The sequence below is a fragment of the Diadema antillarum genome, unplaced genomic scaffold, assembly GCF_040938485.1.
Source record: "Diadema antillarum isolate AM-2024a unplaced genomic scaffold, OU_Dant_1.0 seq00000054_RagTag, whole genome shotgun sequence".
NCBI classification, from domain to species: domain Eukaryota; kingdom Metazoa; phylum Echinodermata; class Echinoidea; order Diadematoida; family Diadematidae; genus Diadema; species Diadema antillarum.
Genome location: NW_027271162.1, coordinates 145,847 through 166,081, shown reverse-complemented (window position 1 = coordinate 166,081; position 20,235 = coordinate 145,847). Strand labels below are relative to the sequence as shown.

Sequence of the window (20,235 nt, the reverse complement as noted above, 5' to 3'; positions counted from 1 at the left end):
ATTCGCTGACCAGGTTTTTGCATTAACCCGACTTCCTCGCCTACCTCAACCCCGCCTACCCACCTACCTATCTCCATCCCCGCCCCTCCAAAATAAAAGTAAGTGGATAAAGACAAAGAAATTGCTTCGCAAAGCTAGGCTTTTGCCTGAAGTGTCATTTAATGACAATAATTGTTAAACTGCACTAATATTTGATATCAAATAACTTCATTCTTTACTCGACAATAATATGAAATTCAATTTCATGTTGCAGAGTTTTCTATAAGGATATCCATTTATATTATGGGTTCCGAAAGGACAAAGATTGATTCCTAATTTTGTGATTCTCAAGCATTGCGACAAATAATAAGAATATCTACAAAAGCAGTTGACACTTCTCACAGTATCATAGTAAGTCATTACATCATTGCATAGAATGAAAGTTAGTAACGACCGAATAGATGACAAGATTTAAAGAAAAAAAAAGTAGGAAATAGGAAATTACATGGCAAAGTCAGAATGGCATACTTGGATAACTTAAATTCATGGTAAAAGGAAATTGCACTTTATGCCACGTTAAGTCCTCACACATGGATTTTTGATAACAACGAAACCATATCATCATTACTAGCTACTAGCATTTATTCAGATACGGTAGAAATCCATTTTTTCAGCAAGCAATGATTGCCGAAGAGTTCATTCCTCGTCAGCTCTCAAATAGGGTTGGCATATCAAAATAATGACTACCCTAGCATTTTGCTTTAGGTAAAGTTCGATATAAAGCAGTTTTTAACAACCGCAAATCATTTCAGTTACCACTAGAATACATTTCATATCAAGAACTCCTTGCCTCAATAAGCCAGTTCACAGTATAAGCTATGGTCTGCAAGAATCTCTGAACCATATACTTTTCAAAACATGGATTAATCTTCTTTATAGAAGAGTAGTTGAAAACAGCCAAGCAGACATGATTTACATGTATGTTACATGAATGGGTTTTTATTTAAGAAACAATACGCATTCACGTGTGCATTCCGACATGCAGCTAGTTCATACAATAATATTTATATCATAGTTTTTCATGAAGACCTATCCTAATTTTCAAATACTGCAGTTACAAGTCAGTTTCAAGAGAAGGTCTGCAATGACCCAGATTGTAACTGTGAACTAGCTTATTATTTGTATTAACGGAGGTTAAAGTTTGAAACTGCATTGAACTTGCTTCACTTCTCCATTATATACCTCAAATTGAAGCTTATTTGTATGTTAACGGCTTCATTTTGAGTCGATTTTGAGATATCATTTGATGTTGCTTCAATTTTGCAAACTTTTACGCTGTACTAACAATCAGTTTTAAAGGTCGCCCTTCTTCATGTTTAATACTGCATCATAGTCTTTCGTCTGAACTTTGAACACTTTTCAGATATTAATGCTCAACGATTTACATTTGGGCTTTCTTCATTGCTAATTTATCTCCTTTTACTTTGCAGCAAAGGTATTCGACCGCGGTTGCTATAAAAGATCATAATAAACGACCAAGTCTTTTACAACTTCAGGAAGGGTATGACTTCAAGCCTCGCTTTTGGCAGCGTATTGTCACACACACTTATTATGCTCCATGCTTGCATGTATTTAGAATTTTGTTTTGAACCAATATCACTGAATAGATATTTTTGATACATTGAATGTGTACTTTTTCCTCGGAAAGCGTATCATAATAACATGTTGGTGTCTTTGAAAGCTTGTCTGCTCGTCAGCTAGGGAGGTGAACATTCTGACCTGTGTTTTCTATTGTCAAACGCAATAGAAAAAGTCGCACAGTAGCTGTGATTACTGATTGACTTCACCTCATATTTAAGCATCAGAGAAATGATTGCTAAGTGATCGACAAGTCCGTGATGGGTGCTGCTGGAGATGTCGACGTTGCAACCAACAATGGAACGGATGTTCTGATGGCAATCGGGCCGAGATTCTAGGAGCAGCCACAGCTGTCGACCACCATGTCGCGGACTTCTGCGAAGACGATGTTCATGTCATCGTCGAACATCAGGATCTGTATGGGGCTCATGACGCTTGGGGAGCAGCAAGGACCCGTCACGGCCATCTGGCCCATTTGGCTGACCAGTTGGGTGTGGGGGTATTGGTAGCTGTAGTGGTTGGGGCAGCTTCCGGAGCAGTAGTTGGCGAAGTACTGCCGGGGCGAGATGATCCAGTCCCAACCGATTTGTGCAAAGTCGACCAGCAGCTGATACTTGCAACAGTGCTGCTCAATCGCGTCCTCAGAGCACGTGTGATCTGCTTGCCGCCTCTGCCTGTTTCTATGGGCATCTGACAAGCTCAGTTCCAAAAACGGTGTCTGCGGTCAGGACAAACAGATAGAGAAAGTTAAAATATGACAATAGAGGGCAAGTTGAAGAAATAATCGAAATTGAAAATGAAATAATTCAATACAACCCTAACAGGCAGCATGACAAAGGACTCTTAGAGGTGTGTGAATGCGTATGTTTGTGATCTGTGTGTGTGATTGTTTTTATGTACTCTCGGGTATCTCCCCTGCAGTTCTGCTGGCCGCTGTGACTACGGTAGTGATTCGATGATTTCTGCTTTCTCTTTACGACTATTGTTTTTATAACCCAACCTGGATATTCCCAACCGGGTTGATCTTTGGCCGCTCGCTGATCCGGGTCTTGCTGGTGTCTTCGGTGGGTATAGGCAATACATTTTCCTGTCTCTGAGACCTGCTTTTAACTTTATATTACTTTCCGCTTTGTTCACTTTTTTTCGTTTTGCATCACTTAGTTAATTTATCGGTCTATAGTGATTTTCTCACTGATTTTGTTTTTTTCATAATTTCAGTTCAATCTGTGATTTATAATCATGTTTGATTTACCAATTAAGCACAAGTAAAAATGACTTTGTGTTTAATTAGATAGGCAATGAAGTTTGTTAGGTTTCAGAATTTTGAAGTTTCAGAGGAGTGATGATTTCTTTATTAAAGTGATGAGACACTAATTTAGAGAGCTACTTGTCGCATTAAACAAGTATTTATTACAGCAAAAGCTTAAACTTAAACATTTCTAAAGAAATCGATCAGATTTCAATATCGAACTTTAAAAAGATTCTTTATATTCAGAAGAGACACGGGGTATCTTTGACGTATCAAGAGGAACGGCCCGGACATCTGTGTTCATACAGTAGTTCAAACTAATGGATGGTCCATGGGGTGTGTCGACCATCTTTTTTTTTTTGTCAATATTTCACGAGTCTGCAGGCTGTCTGATTCAGAGGTTTCTAGCTCGTGGTGGCATTTCTGATTTCCATCATTCTGAAGTTAAACAGGAAATACACGTAATACAGTATTTAGGATTTCCAAAGATTGCTTCCGCAACAATGGCGCCGTGGCCTCACCATTGGATCTTCAGGAGTTGTGCTCGTGATAACCACTGGGTTACCCCCGTCATCATAGAGCTGCAGGTACACGCCCATATTGGTATCCGGGTCGGCCGCCCATCCTTGGACAACGTTGGTGAAGTCAATGCTTCTCCATTCCCCCCTACGGAGATTCAGGGGGACCTTGACTATGGCTACCGTGTGGAGCTTGGCGTTGTTTTCCCCGTTGGCGGGCGCCATCACTTTCTCGACCGTCATCCGGTGCAAGGTGGTCTGAATCACGGCGGCTGGTGCGACGTAATAGTGGAGCTTGGCACTCGTCACCCGGTAGCCCTTCGTCTTCTCAGCCACGTTGAAATATAGACGGTGTGAGATCTCGTTTTCGTATGGCTGTGGCGCTGCAGGAGGAATGCAGAAGTTTTAAAAGAATATTCAAATAAACATTTTGAATGATTAAGCTCTTTGAAAATAATCACTTACAATCTTACTTCAAATATCAGAGACAATGCCATTACTGTTCTTTCTGCGAGGCAAAAACAAAATGTAGGCAGTTTCATGGCCCACTGTAATTCTCGCCATGAGTTGCGCATGCGATGTAAATGAACAATTACAAGTGCATTATTTTTTCACGTTAATTTCCTCAAATTGAGGCTGGAAAAGAATTATTGTAATAATGATAATAGGGTTCTTACTCATGTCCCTTCAGGTTAAATACAATTTCTTCAATGTATTTATTATCCAAGTTGCGAGATATTTATACGCATCTGTTTCAAGAGGGTCGGAATAGCTAGAACATAGGTCCTGAATTTTCAAAGATTTTCTCGTCGTGGTGAATACGCCAGGATTCTCATCCTCTATAATACAAAGAGAAATGATTTAAAAAATGAAATGATTTCATTGGAAGCAGTAGTAGTTATTGTTAAAGATCTATGTCTAAACATGCATAAGACTTTCCTAATGCTTGTTCGCGAAATTTATTGCCCCAATATGATTTCAATCTATGCATGTTTTTTATATTTGTCTTAATGCTATCCGGCCATTTCTTCTAAATGGGGGGGGGGGGGGTGAGAACGGTGTTTGTTCACCAGGCCAGCTTCTGCAGGGACTAATCCTCCTAGATCATGTAGATGGTACACAAATCTGCCAGAGCTAGATCCTCAAATTCACATATGAACGACCAAAATGACACATAATTCTGGAAATTTGCGATTCATCATAGTCATGAGTGTTATATCATGTCTGTATTGCCTTTTACGGGTCATTTGTTCGATATTCATCATCAGCGAAGCAGCACAGAATTCAAACAACAAGTGAGTGAATAGAGCGGCAGAATAACCATGTTAAATGGAGTTTTCCAACATCGCACAAGAGACATAAGTTATCGTCATTGCAGTGTGACGAACGCACCTAATAATGGTCGGTGAAATTTGAGGAAAGACATTTTGCCTGTCTGGAAGCATGAATGTGTTCTTTCTTTATCTTAATGATGTTTGTGTCTCAGTGCGTTCGAGTCACTCTTACACAAGCTTTCAGAGTGACCGTCAACGTTCTTAATGGTCAACAAAGGCTCATAGAAAAAGGTGTATTCGAACATCAAAAAGATGAAAGAGAGAAAAAATGCCTCAGCCTGTATTCCTTGATACGTGATGTCAGTCAAACTGTTCCCTTCAGGGCAAACCAACACCTGTGCATTGTTTTCTTCCTAACAGACACTAATACCGTTAAAGGGTCTATCACATCAAATCTATTGACGTCTGGCCTGAACAATAAGGGAGAATTTAAAGGCAAACAACGTGGTAACCATTGATACTAAAACGATAAGCGTGGCAGAGAAGGGATCCTGCCATCCCATTCAACAGACGAGGACGGTAAATACAGCACAAACAGGAGCCAGAGTGACAGTTTCTGGAGAATAGCTGTCAATTCTCATGGTTCAGAAGCCAACAAAGACGCACAAAGCCTTTTGTCCAGTGCTACGGTGCTGGGAACGGATTGAGTACCACTTTCCATAAATAGGAGAAGTCAACAACAGGCGTTGTTTGTTTGAAAACCGGCAAAGATGTAGCGCAGTCTAACTGCCATTAACTCCGCCATTTCAATTGAGACTGTTGTAAACAGATTACCTAATCTCTGAACACGTGTGGTTAAGTACCAAATGCGTCCTCGACTACAGATCTGGATACCCTGGGTATTCATTTTTGGCGGGAATTCATGCTGTCACTCTTGCACACAGAAGAACATTGCACTCAATTCAACAGTCACACGTGCATAGATGATTTTTTTAGATGATTATTTCGTGTTCTTGCATAAAAGAGAAATGCTTGTGATAACTATTATTGCAGGTACGGGACCATTCTTGACACTTTAAGAGATTTTAAAACGTGTCAATACAAAGTCAGTGTCCATTGTAGTATATTGATTATCCGTCCTTGAAACATTTCTATACCTTTATCTATGCATCAAGGAAGTAGACGTACCGGGGTCATCCCACGAGCCCGACATCGACGAATCATACTGCCCAAGAGTTCGACACTATGCAAAAAGGCCCACCAGTTCGACACTTGGCAGCTAAGAACTGTCACACTGGTGAATAATCTTAACTGTATTAATTCAACCGAGGAGGGATGCCTTCATATATTCAGCTTATTCTTCGTTAAAAGCTGACAAGTGGATGAACAACCTCTGAACATTTGTTTCTTTCAGTCATCTACAGCACGTCAAGGAGGAATTTTCTGAAAATCATTCTGAAATCATCGCAGATGTGTTCCATTTACTGTATACCTTTTCAACAGCAGCGGTCCGTTCGTATTGATAACTTGATCCGTATACATACACCGCTTTTAGTGAGATAACTCTTCATGGTGTATCAGACAATATCCCTGACCTGCTGGTAAGGTGGTGCTGTTTATCGTAACCACACGCCTCTTATCAATATTTTACAGTTGTCGGTTATTGTGCAGGAAATCGGCTGCGATACGAATAATACGATTTTGTTTTCTCTGTAATGTCAACATATTGCAACATTTTGTTCAACTTAAAACAAGAAGATTTCGTCATCATTCGTAGTGGTATTACGTGTAGTTCAGGAGGCAATACCATTTTCATTTTCAATGTAGGTTCAACACCCTCCCAGTTCATCAGTTCATTTAGGAAGGCTTCTCACCTCCCTGGTTCATTGCTGCTTTTCCCGTGGGCGCGTCACGAACTCGACACACCCACGAGCTAGACACTAAGCGAACAGCGCCCACGAGCTCGACATCAACTAAACAGGCCGACGAACTACATACGGTCCACGAGTTATAGACTAGGCGAATGAGACCCATGAGCTCGACACCATATGAGCAAACAAGGCCCACGAGCTAGACGCTAGGCAATAGATACCCACGAGTTTGACATCATGGGCTCAATGTACGTAGTGTAGAGCTTGTTAGCTTTATTTGCCTGGTGTCCAGCCCATGGTCCTGTGTTTCTTAGTGTCTAGCTAGTTGGTCTGTTTTACTTGGTGTCTAGCACATGGGCTGTATGACTCATGGACTTTTTTCCCCCCAATGTCTAGCTCGTGGGCCGTATTACTCGTGGGTGCCGAGTTTGTGAGATGACCACTTTTTCCTGGACAAGATCACCTAAGATTTTCAGGTGAAATTATACTTTGTTTTGTAATCTGTTATTTTATTTCCATTTCCATGTAGAGCATGATTTTCTTGAGGTTTTCAAGTGAAGAGAGGGGTAGAATAGGAGGTGTGATCAACAAATGACTATATTAAAATAAAGATTTGATATGCTACATCTACAATCCTAAAACGGAGAAGAAATATGTGTATAAATAATTCTTGACAACTGCTAGTTTCAGGCAAATCCCAGGCGCGTGATTTAGGGAATTGTTTTTCTTTCCTGATTTAGCTGGGTTTATTGGCCATTTGTGACACTCCTATCCTTCGCCCCCAACCCCCCCCCCTACCTACGAATACATACACACACATTCACAAATTCATACACACACACATACATATACATGATGCATTTTCGTCCAGCATTGTGGAGTTCGTGATTGCATGCACACACAAAAAAAAATATTAAAATAGAAATGATATAATATTTCTTGGAAAGACTAACATTGCTACAAAGAAGGTGACAGCTAGGGAATATGTCTCTGTAACCTTTGTTCTCAAATGGGAACAAATCTCGAACTTTATACTTGGAAGTGTCATGGTTAGGCCTACACCTATATAAACCTCCCCTGTTGCATCCCATAGTTTTATAAAACGAAACTGAAGTCGTATTATGAAAAGAAAAGAAAAATCATCTGGCAAAGAAAATGAAAGTGCAGTCTTTCCAACAAATTGTCTAGTTGAGCAAAGATCAACGACTTTTATTTGGCCGAGTGAATGAAAACATCTTCAGCAATATTTCGTTCAGTGCCTTGCTTTTGAATTTTTGACCACAGTATAGAAGGTAATGCAATATTTGTGTTTTGTATCTTTAATTGATTTATACTTATACTGTCTCACAAAGCAGAAAGATCAATTTTGTTATTTTGGTTGATACATGTATTTTGCAGTTTACGAGGGCTAAATTCAGAATATTTAATGTATATTTGCTGATGTACTCCTCAAAGGGGACTTCTCTGAATAAGTGAACTGAATGATTGAAAGGATGAATAAATGAATGAATTAATTAAGTAATTCAGTAACAATTCTATCAATCAGATCAATAATCTCTGTATTAAACACATTTTCATTAATCCTGTACCGAAGCCTACAGTCTCGGTAGATGAGTAGGATTGAATTCACCTCATATTTTGTGAGCATATGGGGCAGTTTTGATAACCGGTCTTAATATTATTATGGTCGCTCTCCGTACTCAAGTTCTTCTCCTTCTTTCGCTTGGAGAAAAATTCGACCTACAGATCATTGAATTGGTCTTTAAATCTCAACTTGCCACTACCTCAATTAGAACATTACTATTGGGAGTGAGTGCCGATTTGTGTGCTTGCGCGTTAAAGTACAAATGTCTATATGAATTGAGATCGAAATGAGGATTGCTTCAAGTGAGCAAATGCAAGATTATGCCATGAATTCGTGATAGTTTTAATTGAGCAGTGTGGGAAGAGAAAATTTAATTATGTAGAATGTAAACAGGCATTCTACATAAAGCATATTCAATCTTATTCTGCAGGACAATTCCATTCATTTCTTCCTTCTTTTTTATGCAGCCTATGATTCTTTTGCATTGGGCCGAATTCATAAAACAAGCAATTGCTTCAAGCAAAAGCACAAGCTCGTCTAGTAAAAGGTGTATCTCAAGTAATTGCTTAAATACATATGCATAATCTTTTGCTTGTGCACATACCTTTTGCTTGCATTCAGCAAGCAATTGCTTAGGGTTCGAACAATAGCGTCACGCTTGTGCGAACACTGTACGTCTGAGAACAAAGGCGTGTTTGATATTAGGTATTTCATAGGGGCATGTGTGAGCTGGAACCTGACATAGCAGTATAGTGATCATAACAACGCTCATATGAAATACACACACACACACACACACACACACACACACACGCTTATACCTTTTGCTTGTCCCGCACAAGCAATTGCTTGCGTTTTCAACAAAAGGGACGTCACGCCTGTGCGAACACAAGAACAAAGGCGAGTGTGGCAGCGTGCATTTGAAAGGGCATACGTGTGTGCAGAAACATTTCCTGACATAGCAGAAGAGCTATGAAATGACACTCATAAATGCACACACAGACGCACACACACACACAACTATACACACACTCGTATTACTGGCTGATTCCCACCACTGCTTACAATAGCCCGCATCTGCCAGATCGCACGTGGAGAGACGTCTTCTTGCTCTCCACCGAAGTGAGACATCCTACCTGTTTTTCATCAAATTTTGCGTGCTAACCACTGGACATTCCCGTTGTTGAAATGAAAAATTTCTTACTCTACTTAAGAGTTATTTCTTGTAGATTTATAATACTCCTTCACAATTGTCGTCTTTCTTCCATGAATATGAAAATGATACTTAAAAGGGAACGTCCCAGATAAGCAAAAGCTCAAGCTCATTTTACAAAGCTTGGAAAATCGTAAGCAATTGCTAGCAAGAACTAGCAAAAGGTATGTTTTATGCATACGTTTTTAAGCAAATGCTTGGTCTCTAAGCAATTGCTTGCGGACAGCAAGCAATTGCTTGTACTTGCTAGCAAGAGCTTCTGCTCGCAAGCAATTGCTTGTTTTTATGCATACGGATTCGAGTAAAAGGCTAGCACAAGCAATTGCTAGCGTTTATGCATCCGGCCCATTGACAGTGCCTTGAAAGACAGTTAAAAAAGATTATCTTTGATCAATCTGAACGGTACCACTCCGCAATAAGCGGGAGTGCGCTTCACATGGGACTATAACTCAAGAGTGCGAGAGACGATTACATAACGGTGATATCCGCACATCAGCTGATCGGTACATAACGAAACGCTCGGGCCTTGGGGTTCGCCCACGATGCGACTGCATTGCGACCTCGAGCACATCCCTTGTTCAGCTGGGATTTCAGAGGTGCTAAATGAGGGCATATATCTAATCAAGTCGAGCTGTCTGTCTGCCGACTTGACTAAAGTTTTATTTTTAGCTTGCCGTTATACCCGTCTGCCGTTTATGACGTCATTCACCTACCATGACTTCTCACGCGCACACGCCATCCAGATGAAACTAGCTCGACAAAGGGAAAGCGGATTCCTTAAAGTACTGATTACTTAACCTACGTGTCATCGGATGGTACCCAATGTAAACGTCCTTATTCGTTTAGGGCGCCACAGATGAAGCAGATCAGTTTGCTGTACGGCGTTCATTCTTCGAGGTTTTAGTCTACCGATGGGCGCTGCCTAAGTTGTCACGTACGTTCAATCTACATACATAATACCTTTGATATCACTGGGGATGGGGATGGATTACACGCGTATCTTAATACGCTGTTCTTGTTTCTTGTTTCTTTTCTCCTTTTTGCAGTGTCTAACTACATCTTGACGCCACACTGGTCAGACGCCACACTGGTCACGATGCTTTTTTTTTTCCTGCCCTACTCGCTTCCATTGTTAATTCCACTAAGTTAGCACGAGACAAGTTCAATGGCATATTGACGTTTTTCTTTGTTTTTCTATATTTCTGACGCTGTCATTATACTATCAAGCATCTGCTTTAGATGGCTGACTTATGCACTTTTTTTTTCTCTCTCTCTCAAACTGGAATTAAGTATATCGTTGACTTCTTTGATTTCACTGTATTTGTTCAAAAACTTTGAGGATTTTGATGGACATCATGCTGTGAAAACTGTCATGTACATTTTTGTTCAAATACATGTAGCGAAAATTTTCACGTTTGAATTTCAAGGACACTGAAGAAATCAGATCAAACTGAACTGAACGAATTAAGCAAACACCTCAGATCTTATAGACTTTCCCTCTTCTTTTTTCTTATCTGATTGATTTTTTTCATATTTGTCATTTCTATATAATGGCGCCATGCATTGTGACATAGTTACCCGCTGCTTCCGGGCATTTTTTATAATGTGTCCGATGTATAAAATCCACGAGAAGTTCTAAATTCTGGTGTATTAAATTCCTGAGAAGTTTCTACATTTCGGAGGGCACGGATTTAAAGTATATAATTCACCAGTCTGTTTTTACAGCTGTCGATTTAAAGGAATTATATAGTATTAGTTGGGGTGAAGATATAGCTTTTAGCTTTTTGCGAAATACTTAGAAACCACTTTGTGAAATGTTAAAGAGCATACAATTCTAAGACGAAGAATTCAAACGTCATATGATGAAAATCCGCTGTGAATTGCCTGAGATATCAAAAAAAAAAGTAAAACAAAGCAATCCTAACAAAAGGTGACACCCACCTTTTATTAGGATCACTTAAGGATCACTTTGTTTGGGATATCTCAGCCATTTCAAAACCAATTTTTATCAAATAAACTTTTAATTCCTCTTAAAATTATATGCTCTTTCATAGTTCATAACAGGTTTCACATTATCTCAAAACATAATATCCGAAAACGTAGGAAAACTGAAGCCCCATCTCAACCGAAATTGAACCATCCCTTGAACTAGCTTGGGGCAAAGACAGAAGTGTGGATATGGCTTCAGTATCAGTCACCCTGGGTATGGTCACTTTTGTTTGTTACTGCTGCTCTTCCAAAGAATTATTCCATTGCAATTCAAGCACAGTATTCACATGTCCATTTTCATGCTGTTTAAAATCAATAAAATCATTTTATAGAAGTATTGCCAGTTATCACATTTACACAACTGTGCCTAGAAGGGCATCACTGATAACCATGTTGTCAAAGGATTGACGCACTCGACCTCAGGACTCGAACTAACGACCGACCGTTTAAGTGTCCAACCTACTATACCACAGGGCACTGAAAGAGTGGGTTTTATAGTCTCTGAACCTAGCTAGTTTTGAGTACTTCGTCAAAACTTCAACTTGAACTCGAATCTCCCTATTCAGTGTTATAACTTCTATACCACAGGGCTCTCATATAGCGGATACAACCTCTGAACTTGGTTTGAGTACTTCGCAAAACTTCAACTCGAACTCATGGCCTCCCGTTGTCATAGTCATAAGTGTAATAGCTACTGTACCACAGGACTCTCATAGAGTGGATACAGCTTCTGACCCTGGTTTGAGTACTTCGTCAAAACTTGACCATGAACTCAGGACCGTCCGTTTAAGTGTCAGAGCTACTATTCCACGGGACTCTCATAATGTGGATACAACTTTTGACCCTGGTTTGAGTACTTCGTCAAAACTTTTATTCTATTTCATGGCCTCCCGTTTCAGTGTCATAGCTACTATACCGCAGGGCTCTCATAGAGTGGATCAGCTTCTGAATCTGGTTTGAGTACTTCGTCAAAACTTCAACTTGAACTCAGGACCTCCCGTTTAAGTGCCATATCTACTATACCATAAGACTCTCAGGGAGTGGATGCAGCCTCTGAACCTGGTTTGAGTACTTCGTCAAAACTTCAACTCGTACTCATAACATCCCGTTTAAGTGTCATAGCTACTATACCACAGGGCTCATTATGAAGTGGATACAGCCTCTGAACCTTATTTGAGTACTTCATCAAAACTACAACTCAAACTCATGGCATCTCGTTTAAGTGTCATAGCTACTATACCACAGGACTCTTATGGAGAACAATCTCTGAACCTGGTTTGAGTACTTCGTCAAAACTTCAACTCGACCTCATGGCTTCCCGTTGTCATTGTATAGTCATAAGTGTCATAGCTACTGCACAGGGCTCTCATAGAGTGGATAGGCTTACACCTTGTGAATCTGGTTTGAGTACTTCGTCAAAATTTGAACTTGAACTCAGGATCTCCCCTTTAAGTGTCATATCTTCTATATCACGGGACTCTCGTGGAGTGGATACAGCCTCTGAACATGATTTGAGTACTTCGTCAAAACTGCAACTCAAACTCATGGCCTTCCGTTTAAGTGTCATAATTATCTACTATACCACAGGACTCTCACACAGTGAATACAGCCTCTGAACCTGGTTTGAGTACTTCGTCAAAACTCAACTCAAGTTTAGGTGTCATACCTACTATACCACGGGACTCTCGCGGAGTGGATGCAGCTTTTGAACCTGGTTTGACTACTTCGTCAAAACTTCATTCAACTCGAACTCAGGACCTAGCTCTCGTTTAAGTGTCGTCTACTATACCACAGCTCATAGCGAATACAGTTTCTCAATCCACCTTTTGTGAGATCTTCGTCAAAACTTCAACTCTAACTCAAGAACTCAAGTTTTGGTGTCATACCTACTATACCACGGGACTCTCATGATGTGGATACAGCTTCTGAATCTGGTTTGAGTACGTTAAAAGTTTCAACGTCCATCCCCACTCCCCCACCTACCCCAAAAAAGAATAATGAAAATAACAAATAGATAAATCTGGACCAAAAAGATGAATTTATCAATATATGATCGATTACTCGCATCGGTAGAATATTGCGGCTGCCCTCACAATCGGGAGGTCGTGGGTTCAAACCCCGGCCGAGTCATACCAAAAGACGTTAAAAGATGGGAGTTGCTGCTACCTTGTTTGCCGTTCAACAGTTGAAAAGGTTAGAGCAACGTCGATCTGGCGCTGCTCAGTGGCTGCCGGGCTCACGATCAATTGGGCAAAATGAATTTCCATTCTTGGACAATAAAATTTGGAGTTTATATCCAAAACAATTATTATTATTATTATTATTATCATTATTATTATTATTATTATTATTATTATTATAATCACAACTTTGATAAGATTATGACAGAGAAGAATCAGAATCTGCATCGTGTGGTTTTGATGGCTGTCGATTACCAAGTATCCTGAACAATACTCATATGTATTCATCGTTAAAAAGCAGAATCACATATCACAGCACATTCATCAGCTCGAATATGTTCCCCTTTCCATACAAGACTGCTTCATTGCTACCTTGGCGTGACGTAATACAACTATTCCTCTTAGTACGTATTTCATCCGAGCTCTACCCCCACCCTTCTTTTTTCTTTCTTTCTTTTTTTTTTTGATGGTGGCGGTTGACTTTTTGTTTTCCAGTGTAAGCATGGAGCACCATGGTGTAAGTATTAAATAAAAGTGAGCGTCGTACACGTGGTTTCAGATGACTTTGCAGTTTTAGCGCGTCTGCACTGTCGTTGTTCTCTTTCATACTGTTCTCAATCATTTTGGTTAGGTTTGTTTTTTTAGGCCAAGATGACTTTGTATCCAGTTCGCCATCCCGAATGGGAGTTTCTACACGAGGTCAACATCCTTTGGAGCCCTTAAAAATACCTATGGTTGCCTTGGACATTTGAATAGAAAGATAGAAGTGCTTTGCCGCAAGAGGGCTAATGGTTATGGGAACATGGTGAACTGATTCGAGAAGGATATTACCGGATAAAATGGGGGGGGGTGGAGGTGGGGAGAGGGGGAAGGGGTGGTTGTCTGGTCCCGCCCAAATGATAGGCAAACGGTTAATGCGGACCTGTTTGTTGACCATCGGCCGTGAATCGCTTGGAGACGATGCTCGCTGTCCTACAAATGCTGTCAAGTGAAACAACTCGCCATTCATCGCTGGCAATACGTGACAAATAGCCGTTTTGATGCGCCGATTGTCCGGTTGACCTACACGTCTGAAGAACGTTGACTGGTATCTACCCATCATGGATGCTCCTCTTTCAAAAGCGTCACTAGCTTTTTTTTGCCAGCTGCTATTTTCCCAGTCTCATTCAGAAGTTACATTTAAAAAATGGTTTTGTAAAAGCCCGTTGCCAAGTACGATTACCTCCAAACGTAGTTTATTGCCATGATTTCAAGCACTGCATTACACATTTTTCCTTTAGGAGAAAAGAAATATTCAATGACTCAGTTTTTAGCCTGTGTAACCCAAGTTTGACAAAAGCACGTGGGCCTAACACTCTTCTTTCTCATAATGCAGGAATCAAATTAAAATGTTAACTTCTTTCGAATGCAAGGACCATAAGCAATCATAAAATAGTTATGTGGTAAAATGATAAGTTTGCGGCTACTTCTCGCTGGTCGAAGTGAATGAGGTCGCAGACGTCTAAAACTTGACAAGTACTCATCCAAATAAACTGATGTATACATCTGTCTACTTCAGACAAAATGATATGCAGCAGTCATATTATCAATTTCCTTGACAATACTACATAACCAAATAAAGTTCTGTTTAAGATCCCATAGCTGCATGTTCCCCTACAGCAACCTCTCGCAGTATTTGTAAATCTTCATAGTAATTTGAATTTCATGAATATGGCGATATTGATTAGCGGCCTCTCTTACTCAGCTGAGGACTCGGGGAAAACCTAAGGCCTCTGTTGCCCCTGGTTACAGACAGTACCGGCGTTTCAAGGAGAAGATCCTGCCTTCTACAGACATACATCCGGGCTATACAAAATGTACGGCATCAGACAAACGCTAAGCTCCGGATCTTACAAAAGGATTGAAATTTGGTATAACCGAAGCGATCTCATTTTTCGTGGACATTATCATTTCCTCCTGTCAGAACAAAATGATTTATGCAGCGATTTTCCTCCATTTACCGGTGGCAGAGAGGGTTACTTATTGTATATAAGGCCTATATATATATATATATATATATATATATATATATATACATGTATAATTATTATTTTTTAATCAGCACATAAAAGATATTTGTGCTCATGCGGTCGAGTTTAGTACCATTATCTATTGAAAATGTACTAAACAAAAGTTCGAAAATGGTGCCTTTATTATCAAATCATTGCAAAATCAAATCATATCGAAGATCACAGAGCTCACAGCGAACTGAAAACGGTACTGCTACTGCAAATATTTCAGTAAGGTTATCATTAAAGTTACCTGGATTTGGTTAGAAGAGGTGACACCATGAACAGTGTCGCTATGGAAAATTTCTCTAGGATTTTCACCTTTATTTGCCAAAGCCTGCGTACTCATGGAGCGGCACTCTACTTGAATGGCATACGTGTGTCTCAGTCAAGAGAAAATTCATAAACACAATAATAATGGATTCTGAAGTCGCTTTCTCAAGGTCCATCGACTAATGAAAGAAGGCAAAGATCCAGTTCCCTCTTTCTGTCGCCAATTCTCTGGCTTTGTGTCCATTGCATAATCGCTTGTTGACCCTGGGAATGATCAAGGCAAGTCGCCGTACTCTAAGACCTGGTTTCGGAACGAAATCGAGGTCTTTCTATTTGTTTGTTATTATAACTTTGATAGGACTTTACACATGAAGGTTTTAGTCTCATGATTGCAGTAGATAACTATGTCTGTGTGTTTACACACACATATTGTGTAAATATGTAAATATACTGTATATGTGTATATTATATATATATATATATATATATATATACAAAACATACAATATATACTAGTAATATGAAGAGCTTGCTTCCAAACGGCGCTAAATCCATTGAAAAAATGATGGATTTAACACCTTTTGGAAGCAAGCTCTTCATATATCACATGTAGTAGGAGTAGTGGTTGTATGCAGATAAGTGCGTGTGTGTATGTGTGTGTGTGTGTACTGGTGCCTTTGTACATTGTACATATCCGCGTGCATGTGTATTGACTGCTGCACTTATTGGAATTGTCAAACTGAATCAATGACAATAACAAGTGGTTATCATAAACAATACCTAACCTTCGTCTGAAATAAAAAATCAATTCAGCTTTAAATCCAGTCTACGGACTCCAGAATTAAAACCGCAACCCGACGGCGGAGCTTGGTCGGTAACAAATAAAAGCACAAATAAAAGCGACAATGCGCTCTTGCGACCCGAGATCTCCCTCTTTCGCAAAATGGAATGACCCGTCGACATGTTTCCCCCGCGATTTTTCAAAATTTCTCGAGGCACGACGATATGACCTGGTAAACTGGCACAACGTTCCGTTTACGACTTATACACAGAGGGAAGGGATTCCATTGTTTCTCTTTTAGCTGTATTTATTCATACTTCGCTAGCAAACTGTTTCAAAGTGCCTTCTCAAAAAAAAAATCGATTTTGCACTTATATACAAGTACTTCCTGCGAATGTTTAAAGCTTTGTAATTTTGCATTTGCCTTTTATCGAGCATTTACCCATGTCTATGCAACAGAAGTACTAGCGTGTGTGGATGAACTAAGTATACTATTATGGGGAGGAAACGAAATGCACCACATTAGACAGCTAAAGTTGACATGACGTCAAAATTATACGATTTTGTCGAAACGAGAAATTTATCATACCATATTTTACCTTCGCTGAATTCCTTTAAATCTCTGCGCTACCCGGTATTACAAAGTCGCATGACTCCTGTACAGTATCCCCGCCCCCATTTTGCACGTCTTTACTTTTTTTTCAGTTTTTCAAAACGAAAAATATGGACATGAGGTTGCTGGTGATATGACTGCACGCCTGCCATAATAGTCATGTCTAACTTCATCAGAAATTGCTGGTGAGAAATAAAGCGTTCTTTGACACACACACACACACACACACACACACACACACACACACACACACATATGCAAGAAGTCATAATTACATCAATGAAGACTCGAGCAATAGTATTAAGTTTCTGCCTTTCCCGACAGAGTTACGCCGACAGTGAAACACGCACTCTTGTCATCGAAATGCCATTTTTCTAGAAATAACTTTTAAAGCTTGAATCTGTGAATTGATGCACTCTAACATACCCTATTACTCTAAAAGCCCATCAGAAGAAGACGAAAACAGACATTAGACATGTGATATGTCCCCAGATAAAACTGAAACTCGAAAGAAAAGAATCGTGTCAGCGATTCGTGTCGGCTGAAAAGGTGGATTTCTTGATTGATGAAAGTAGCGGTCAAAGTATAACCAAATGTAACTATTTCGGTCCTTTTGACAACATAACTTACAGACAAAGAGGGATTTTAGTCAGATGGTTCTACGAGGATCGATTTGGCTCCCAGGGAGGTAAAAAACCCAGTACTGGATTACGGAAGGGATGCCTGGATGCAAATCATACCAGGCAAGTTTCGTTTACAGGACACAAGTTCAGCCTCGTATTTAGAGATAGCAGGCACATGAGCACAGAATAGTTGTCAAATTATACTGTCTGAGGAATTTGAAGTTAGATTTGTTTGTTTGGTAAGTGTTTTTTTTAATATATATATATAATGATACTCACGTTTCTTGGCGAAAAGGAGAATTTGTTCGTAGTTCACTTGCGACTGCTCTCGTGGCTCGTACCGCGGCCCGGGCGAATCCGACAGCATCGGGTCCTCCGTCCAACCGGTGTATCGACGGATGATGTGGTTTATGGCAGGATTGCTGAGTGCCTGTCGGGTGACGTTAGGGGGCTTTGTCATTTTAAACTTCTCGAGAATTTGTCGCTTGATGCTGTCGATACGGTACTGTTTCTGCTGCTGTTGCAGCACACATCTTGGGCAGGCCATAAACTGGGTGGTAGTCGTCTCCGATGCAGAGGAGCCACCGTCAGGCGACTGGTGGACGGGATTGGGGGTGTGACCGTCGTCCGTTGGTACTTCATCAGAGGCCTCAAACGTGGAATCCTCGTTGGAGTCTTCTGTGCGCGGGATGATGTTTGCGCTTCTTTCGTCCATGTGGCGACGCCATGACGGCGGATGGCTCGCGATCGTGATGATGACGAGCTCAACGATGAGTAGGAGGACGAAGAGGAGTTGGCTGTTCTGGGTCATTGTTACAGAAGGATGTTGGCGGAGGATTGTCCGGAAAGAGTGTGAGATTTTGTTGCCTGAAGTGTGTATGTGTGTGGAGATCAATAAGAGATCTCCAGATTTTATTTCTACGGTGATAAGGGGGTGGAAGGTGGTTGTGAGTGAGTGTGTTTGCGGCTGCCACACGGTCGAGCAGTGACGATCAGCTGATCGCCTGGACGGTGTCATTAGCTCGGGCCTGCCCCAAGTCTGTACGGTGCTTCATCCTTATTGGCTATCTTCGTCCACCTCGCACGCGCGAGGCTGTCTTGTCAACCAATGCGAGCCGCAACAATCGTGCGCATGTTCAAAGAAGCTTAGCGCCTAGATATGCCGTGGCAACAAGCTTTTGATCCCTCAACAATTGTCAAAGGTACCCCGCCCACATCAAACCTCGTCATCTTGCCATTCACCCCATGACTCTCCCATAGGAAATCGATATGCATATGTACTATAAAGTATATATATATATATATATATATATATATATATATATATATATATTCATTCATTGTCTTCGTGCATGGATCCTCTGTCTTTCATCTTTGATATGTCGCCTCGTTTTACCCTTTCCTTCAAACAGGCAGACGAGCAGGGTGCACGTGTAGAATGGTTAATGAGGTCCGTTCGCTGACTTTATTACGTCACATCCAGCCCGAGGTCCCTCCCAGCTGATCGTCAGCTGAGCGGCAAGTCCCGTGCGAGAAGGCGCCGTTTCCTCCCTCCGAAGCCCGTGGATTGCTTTGCTAGCGTGCGTTATGTATGATTCTTCCCGAAAAGAAAAAGACAGAGAGAGGGCAAAGCAGGGGAGAGAAAGAAATAGAAAGAAACACGTGTAAAGGGGGTGGGGGAATCACACCGTACGTGACGTTGGTGTGCTGCGGAATGAGCGCCTCTTTTCGCGGTCCTTGAACTGCTCGCACAATGGACTCTCACCTGATCCGAATTTAATTATTCTCCAGAGTTGCATGATGGATGCAAATAAATGTCGGAATTAAAACAAAGGTTCAAACCAGTTTATAACCACAAACATGTGGAAAAGATCCTGGCAACGATGTACCAACTGGGTATTATATTTGTAAAGTTAGTACAAGGTATGCAAGAGAATTGGATGCGTTTTGAACTCGTGATAGGTTTGCTGTTCCTTTTCTTTCTTTCTTTTTTTCGTTAATCAACTTATAGTGTTTTTTCGAAATGTCATGTTTTTGGATGGAAGAAAGTTTTCTTTGTTAAGTCAGTCAAAGTCCCATCCAATGCCCATTCTTTATCATAATTTACCATCCTATTCGGTCAAAGATAATACAATCCTGAAATTTAGAGACATAGAGATTAAATTTCTAGATCACTCTCACCATAGCCTCAATGAAATTGATTTATCTTATCGTATCTGATGTCAACACGCTGCGGAGGTTGCAACCGATTGACAAATTGCCCTACATCGACGAAAATAAGCACTGAATTGATCAGTGCTTTCGTAGTAGCCATGATAAAAGAAATCATGGGCGTACACGCTCCAGGATTTGAACCTACGACCTCCTGATCTCCGGACAGGCGTCATCTCCACTAGACCAC

At 40.6% G+C, this 20,235-nt stretch overlaps 1 protein-coding gene across 1 annotated transcript; it reads right to left on the bottom strand.

The window, feature by feature from the left end:
• Positions 1-190: 190 nt before the first annotated feature.
• Positions 191-18,685, bottom strand: LOC139725689 (growth/differentiation factor 8-like). The gene is made up of 3 exons (XM_071636772.1): positions 18,114-18,685; positions 3,388-3,767; positions 191-2,335 (listed from the first exon to the last, which is right to left on the bottom strand). The coding sequence occupies exons 1-3, from the start codon at positions 18,643-18,645 to the stop codon at positions 1,952-1,954; spliced, it is 1,296 nt and encodes a 431-aa protein (XP_071492873.1). The 5' UTR covers positions 18,646-18,685; the 3' UTR covers positions 191-1,951.
• Between the last annotated feature and the right edge of the window lie 1,550 nt (positions 18,686-20,235).

Coding starts and splice junctions, on each gene's coding strand:
- LOC139725689 (XM_071636772.1), bottom strand. CDS start 18,645: ATGACCCAGAACAGCCAACTCCTCTTCGTCCTCCTACTCATCGTTGAG. Junction 3,768..18,113: donor TCTCCTTTTCGCCAAGAAAC/GTGAGTATCATT, acceptor TTCCTCCTGCAG/CGCCACAGCCATACGAAAAC. Junction 2,336..3,387: donor CAACTCCTGAAGATCCAATG/GTGAGGCCACGG, acceptor TCCTGACCGCAG/ACACCGTTTTTGGAACTGAG.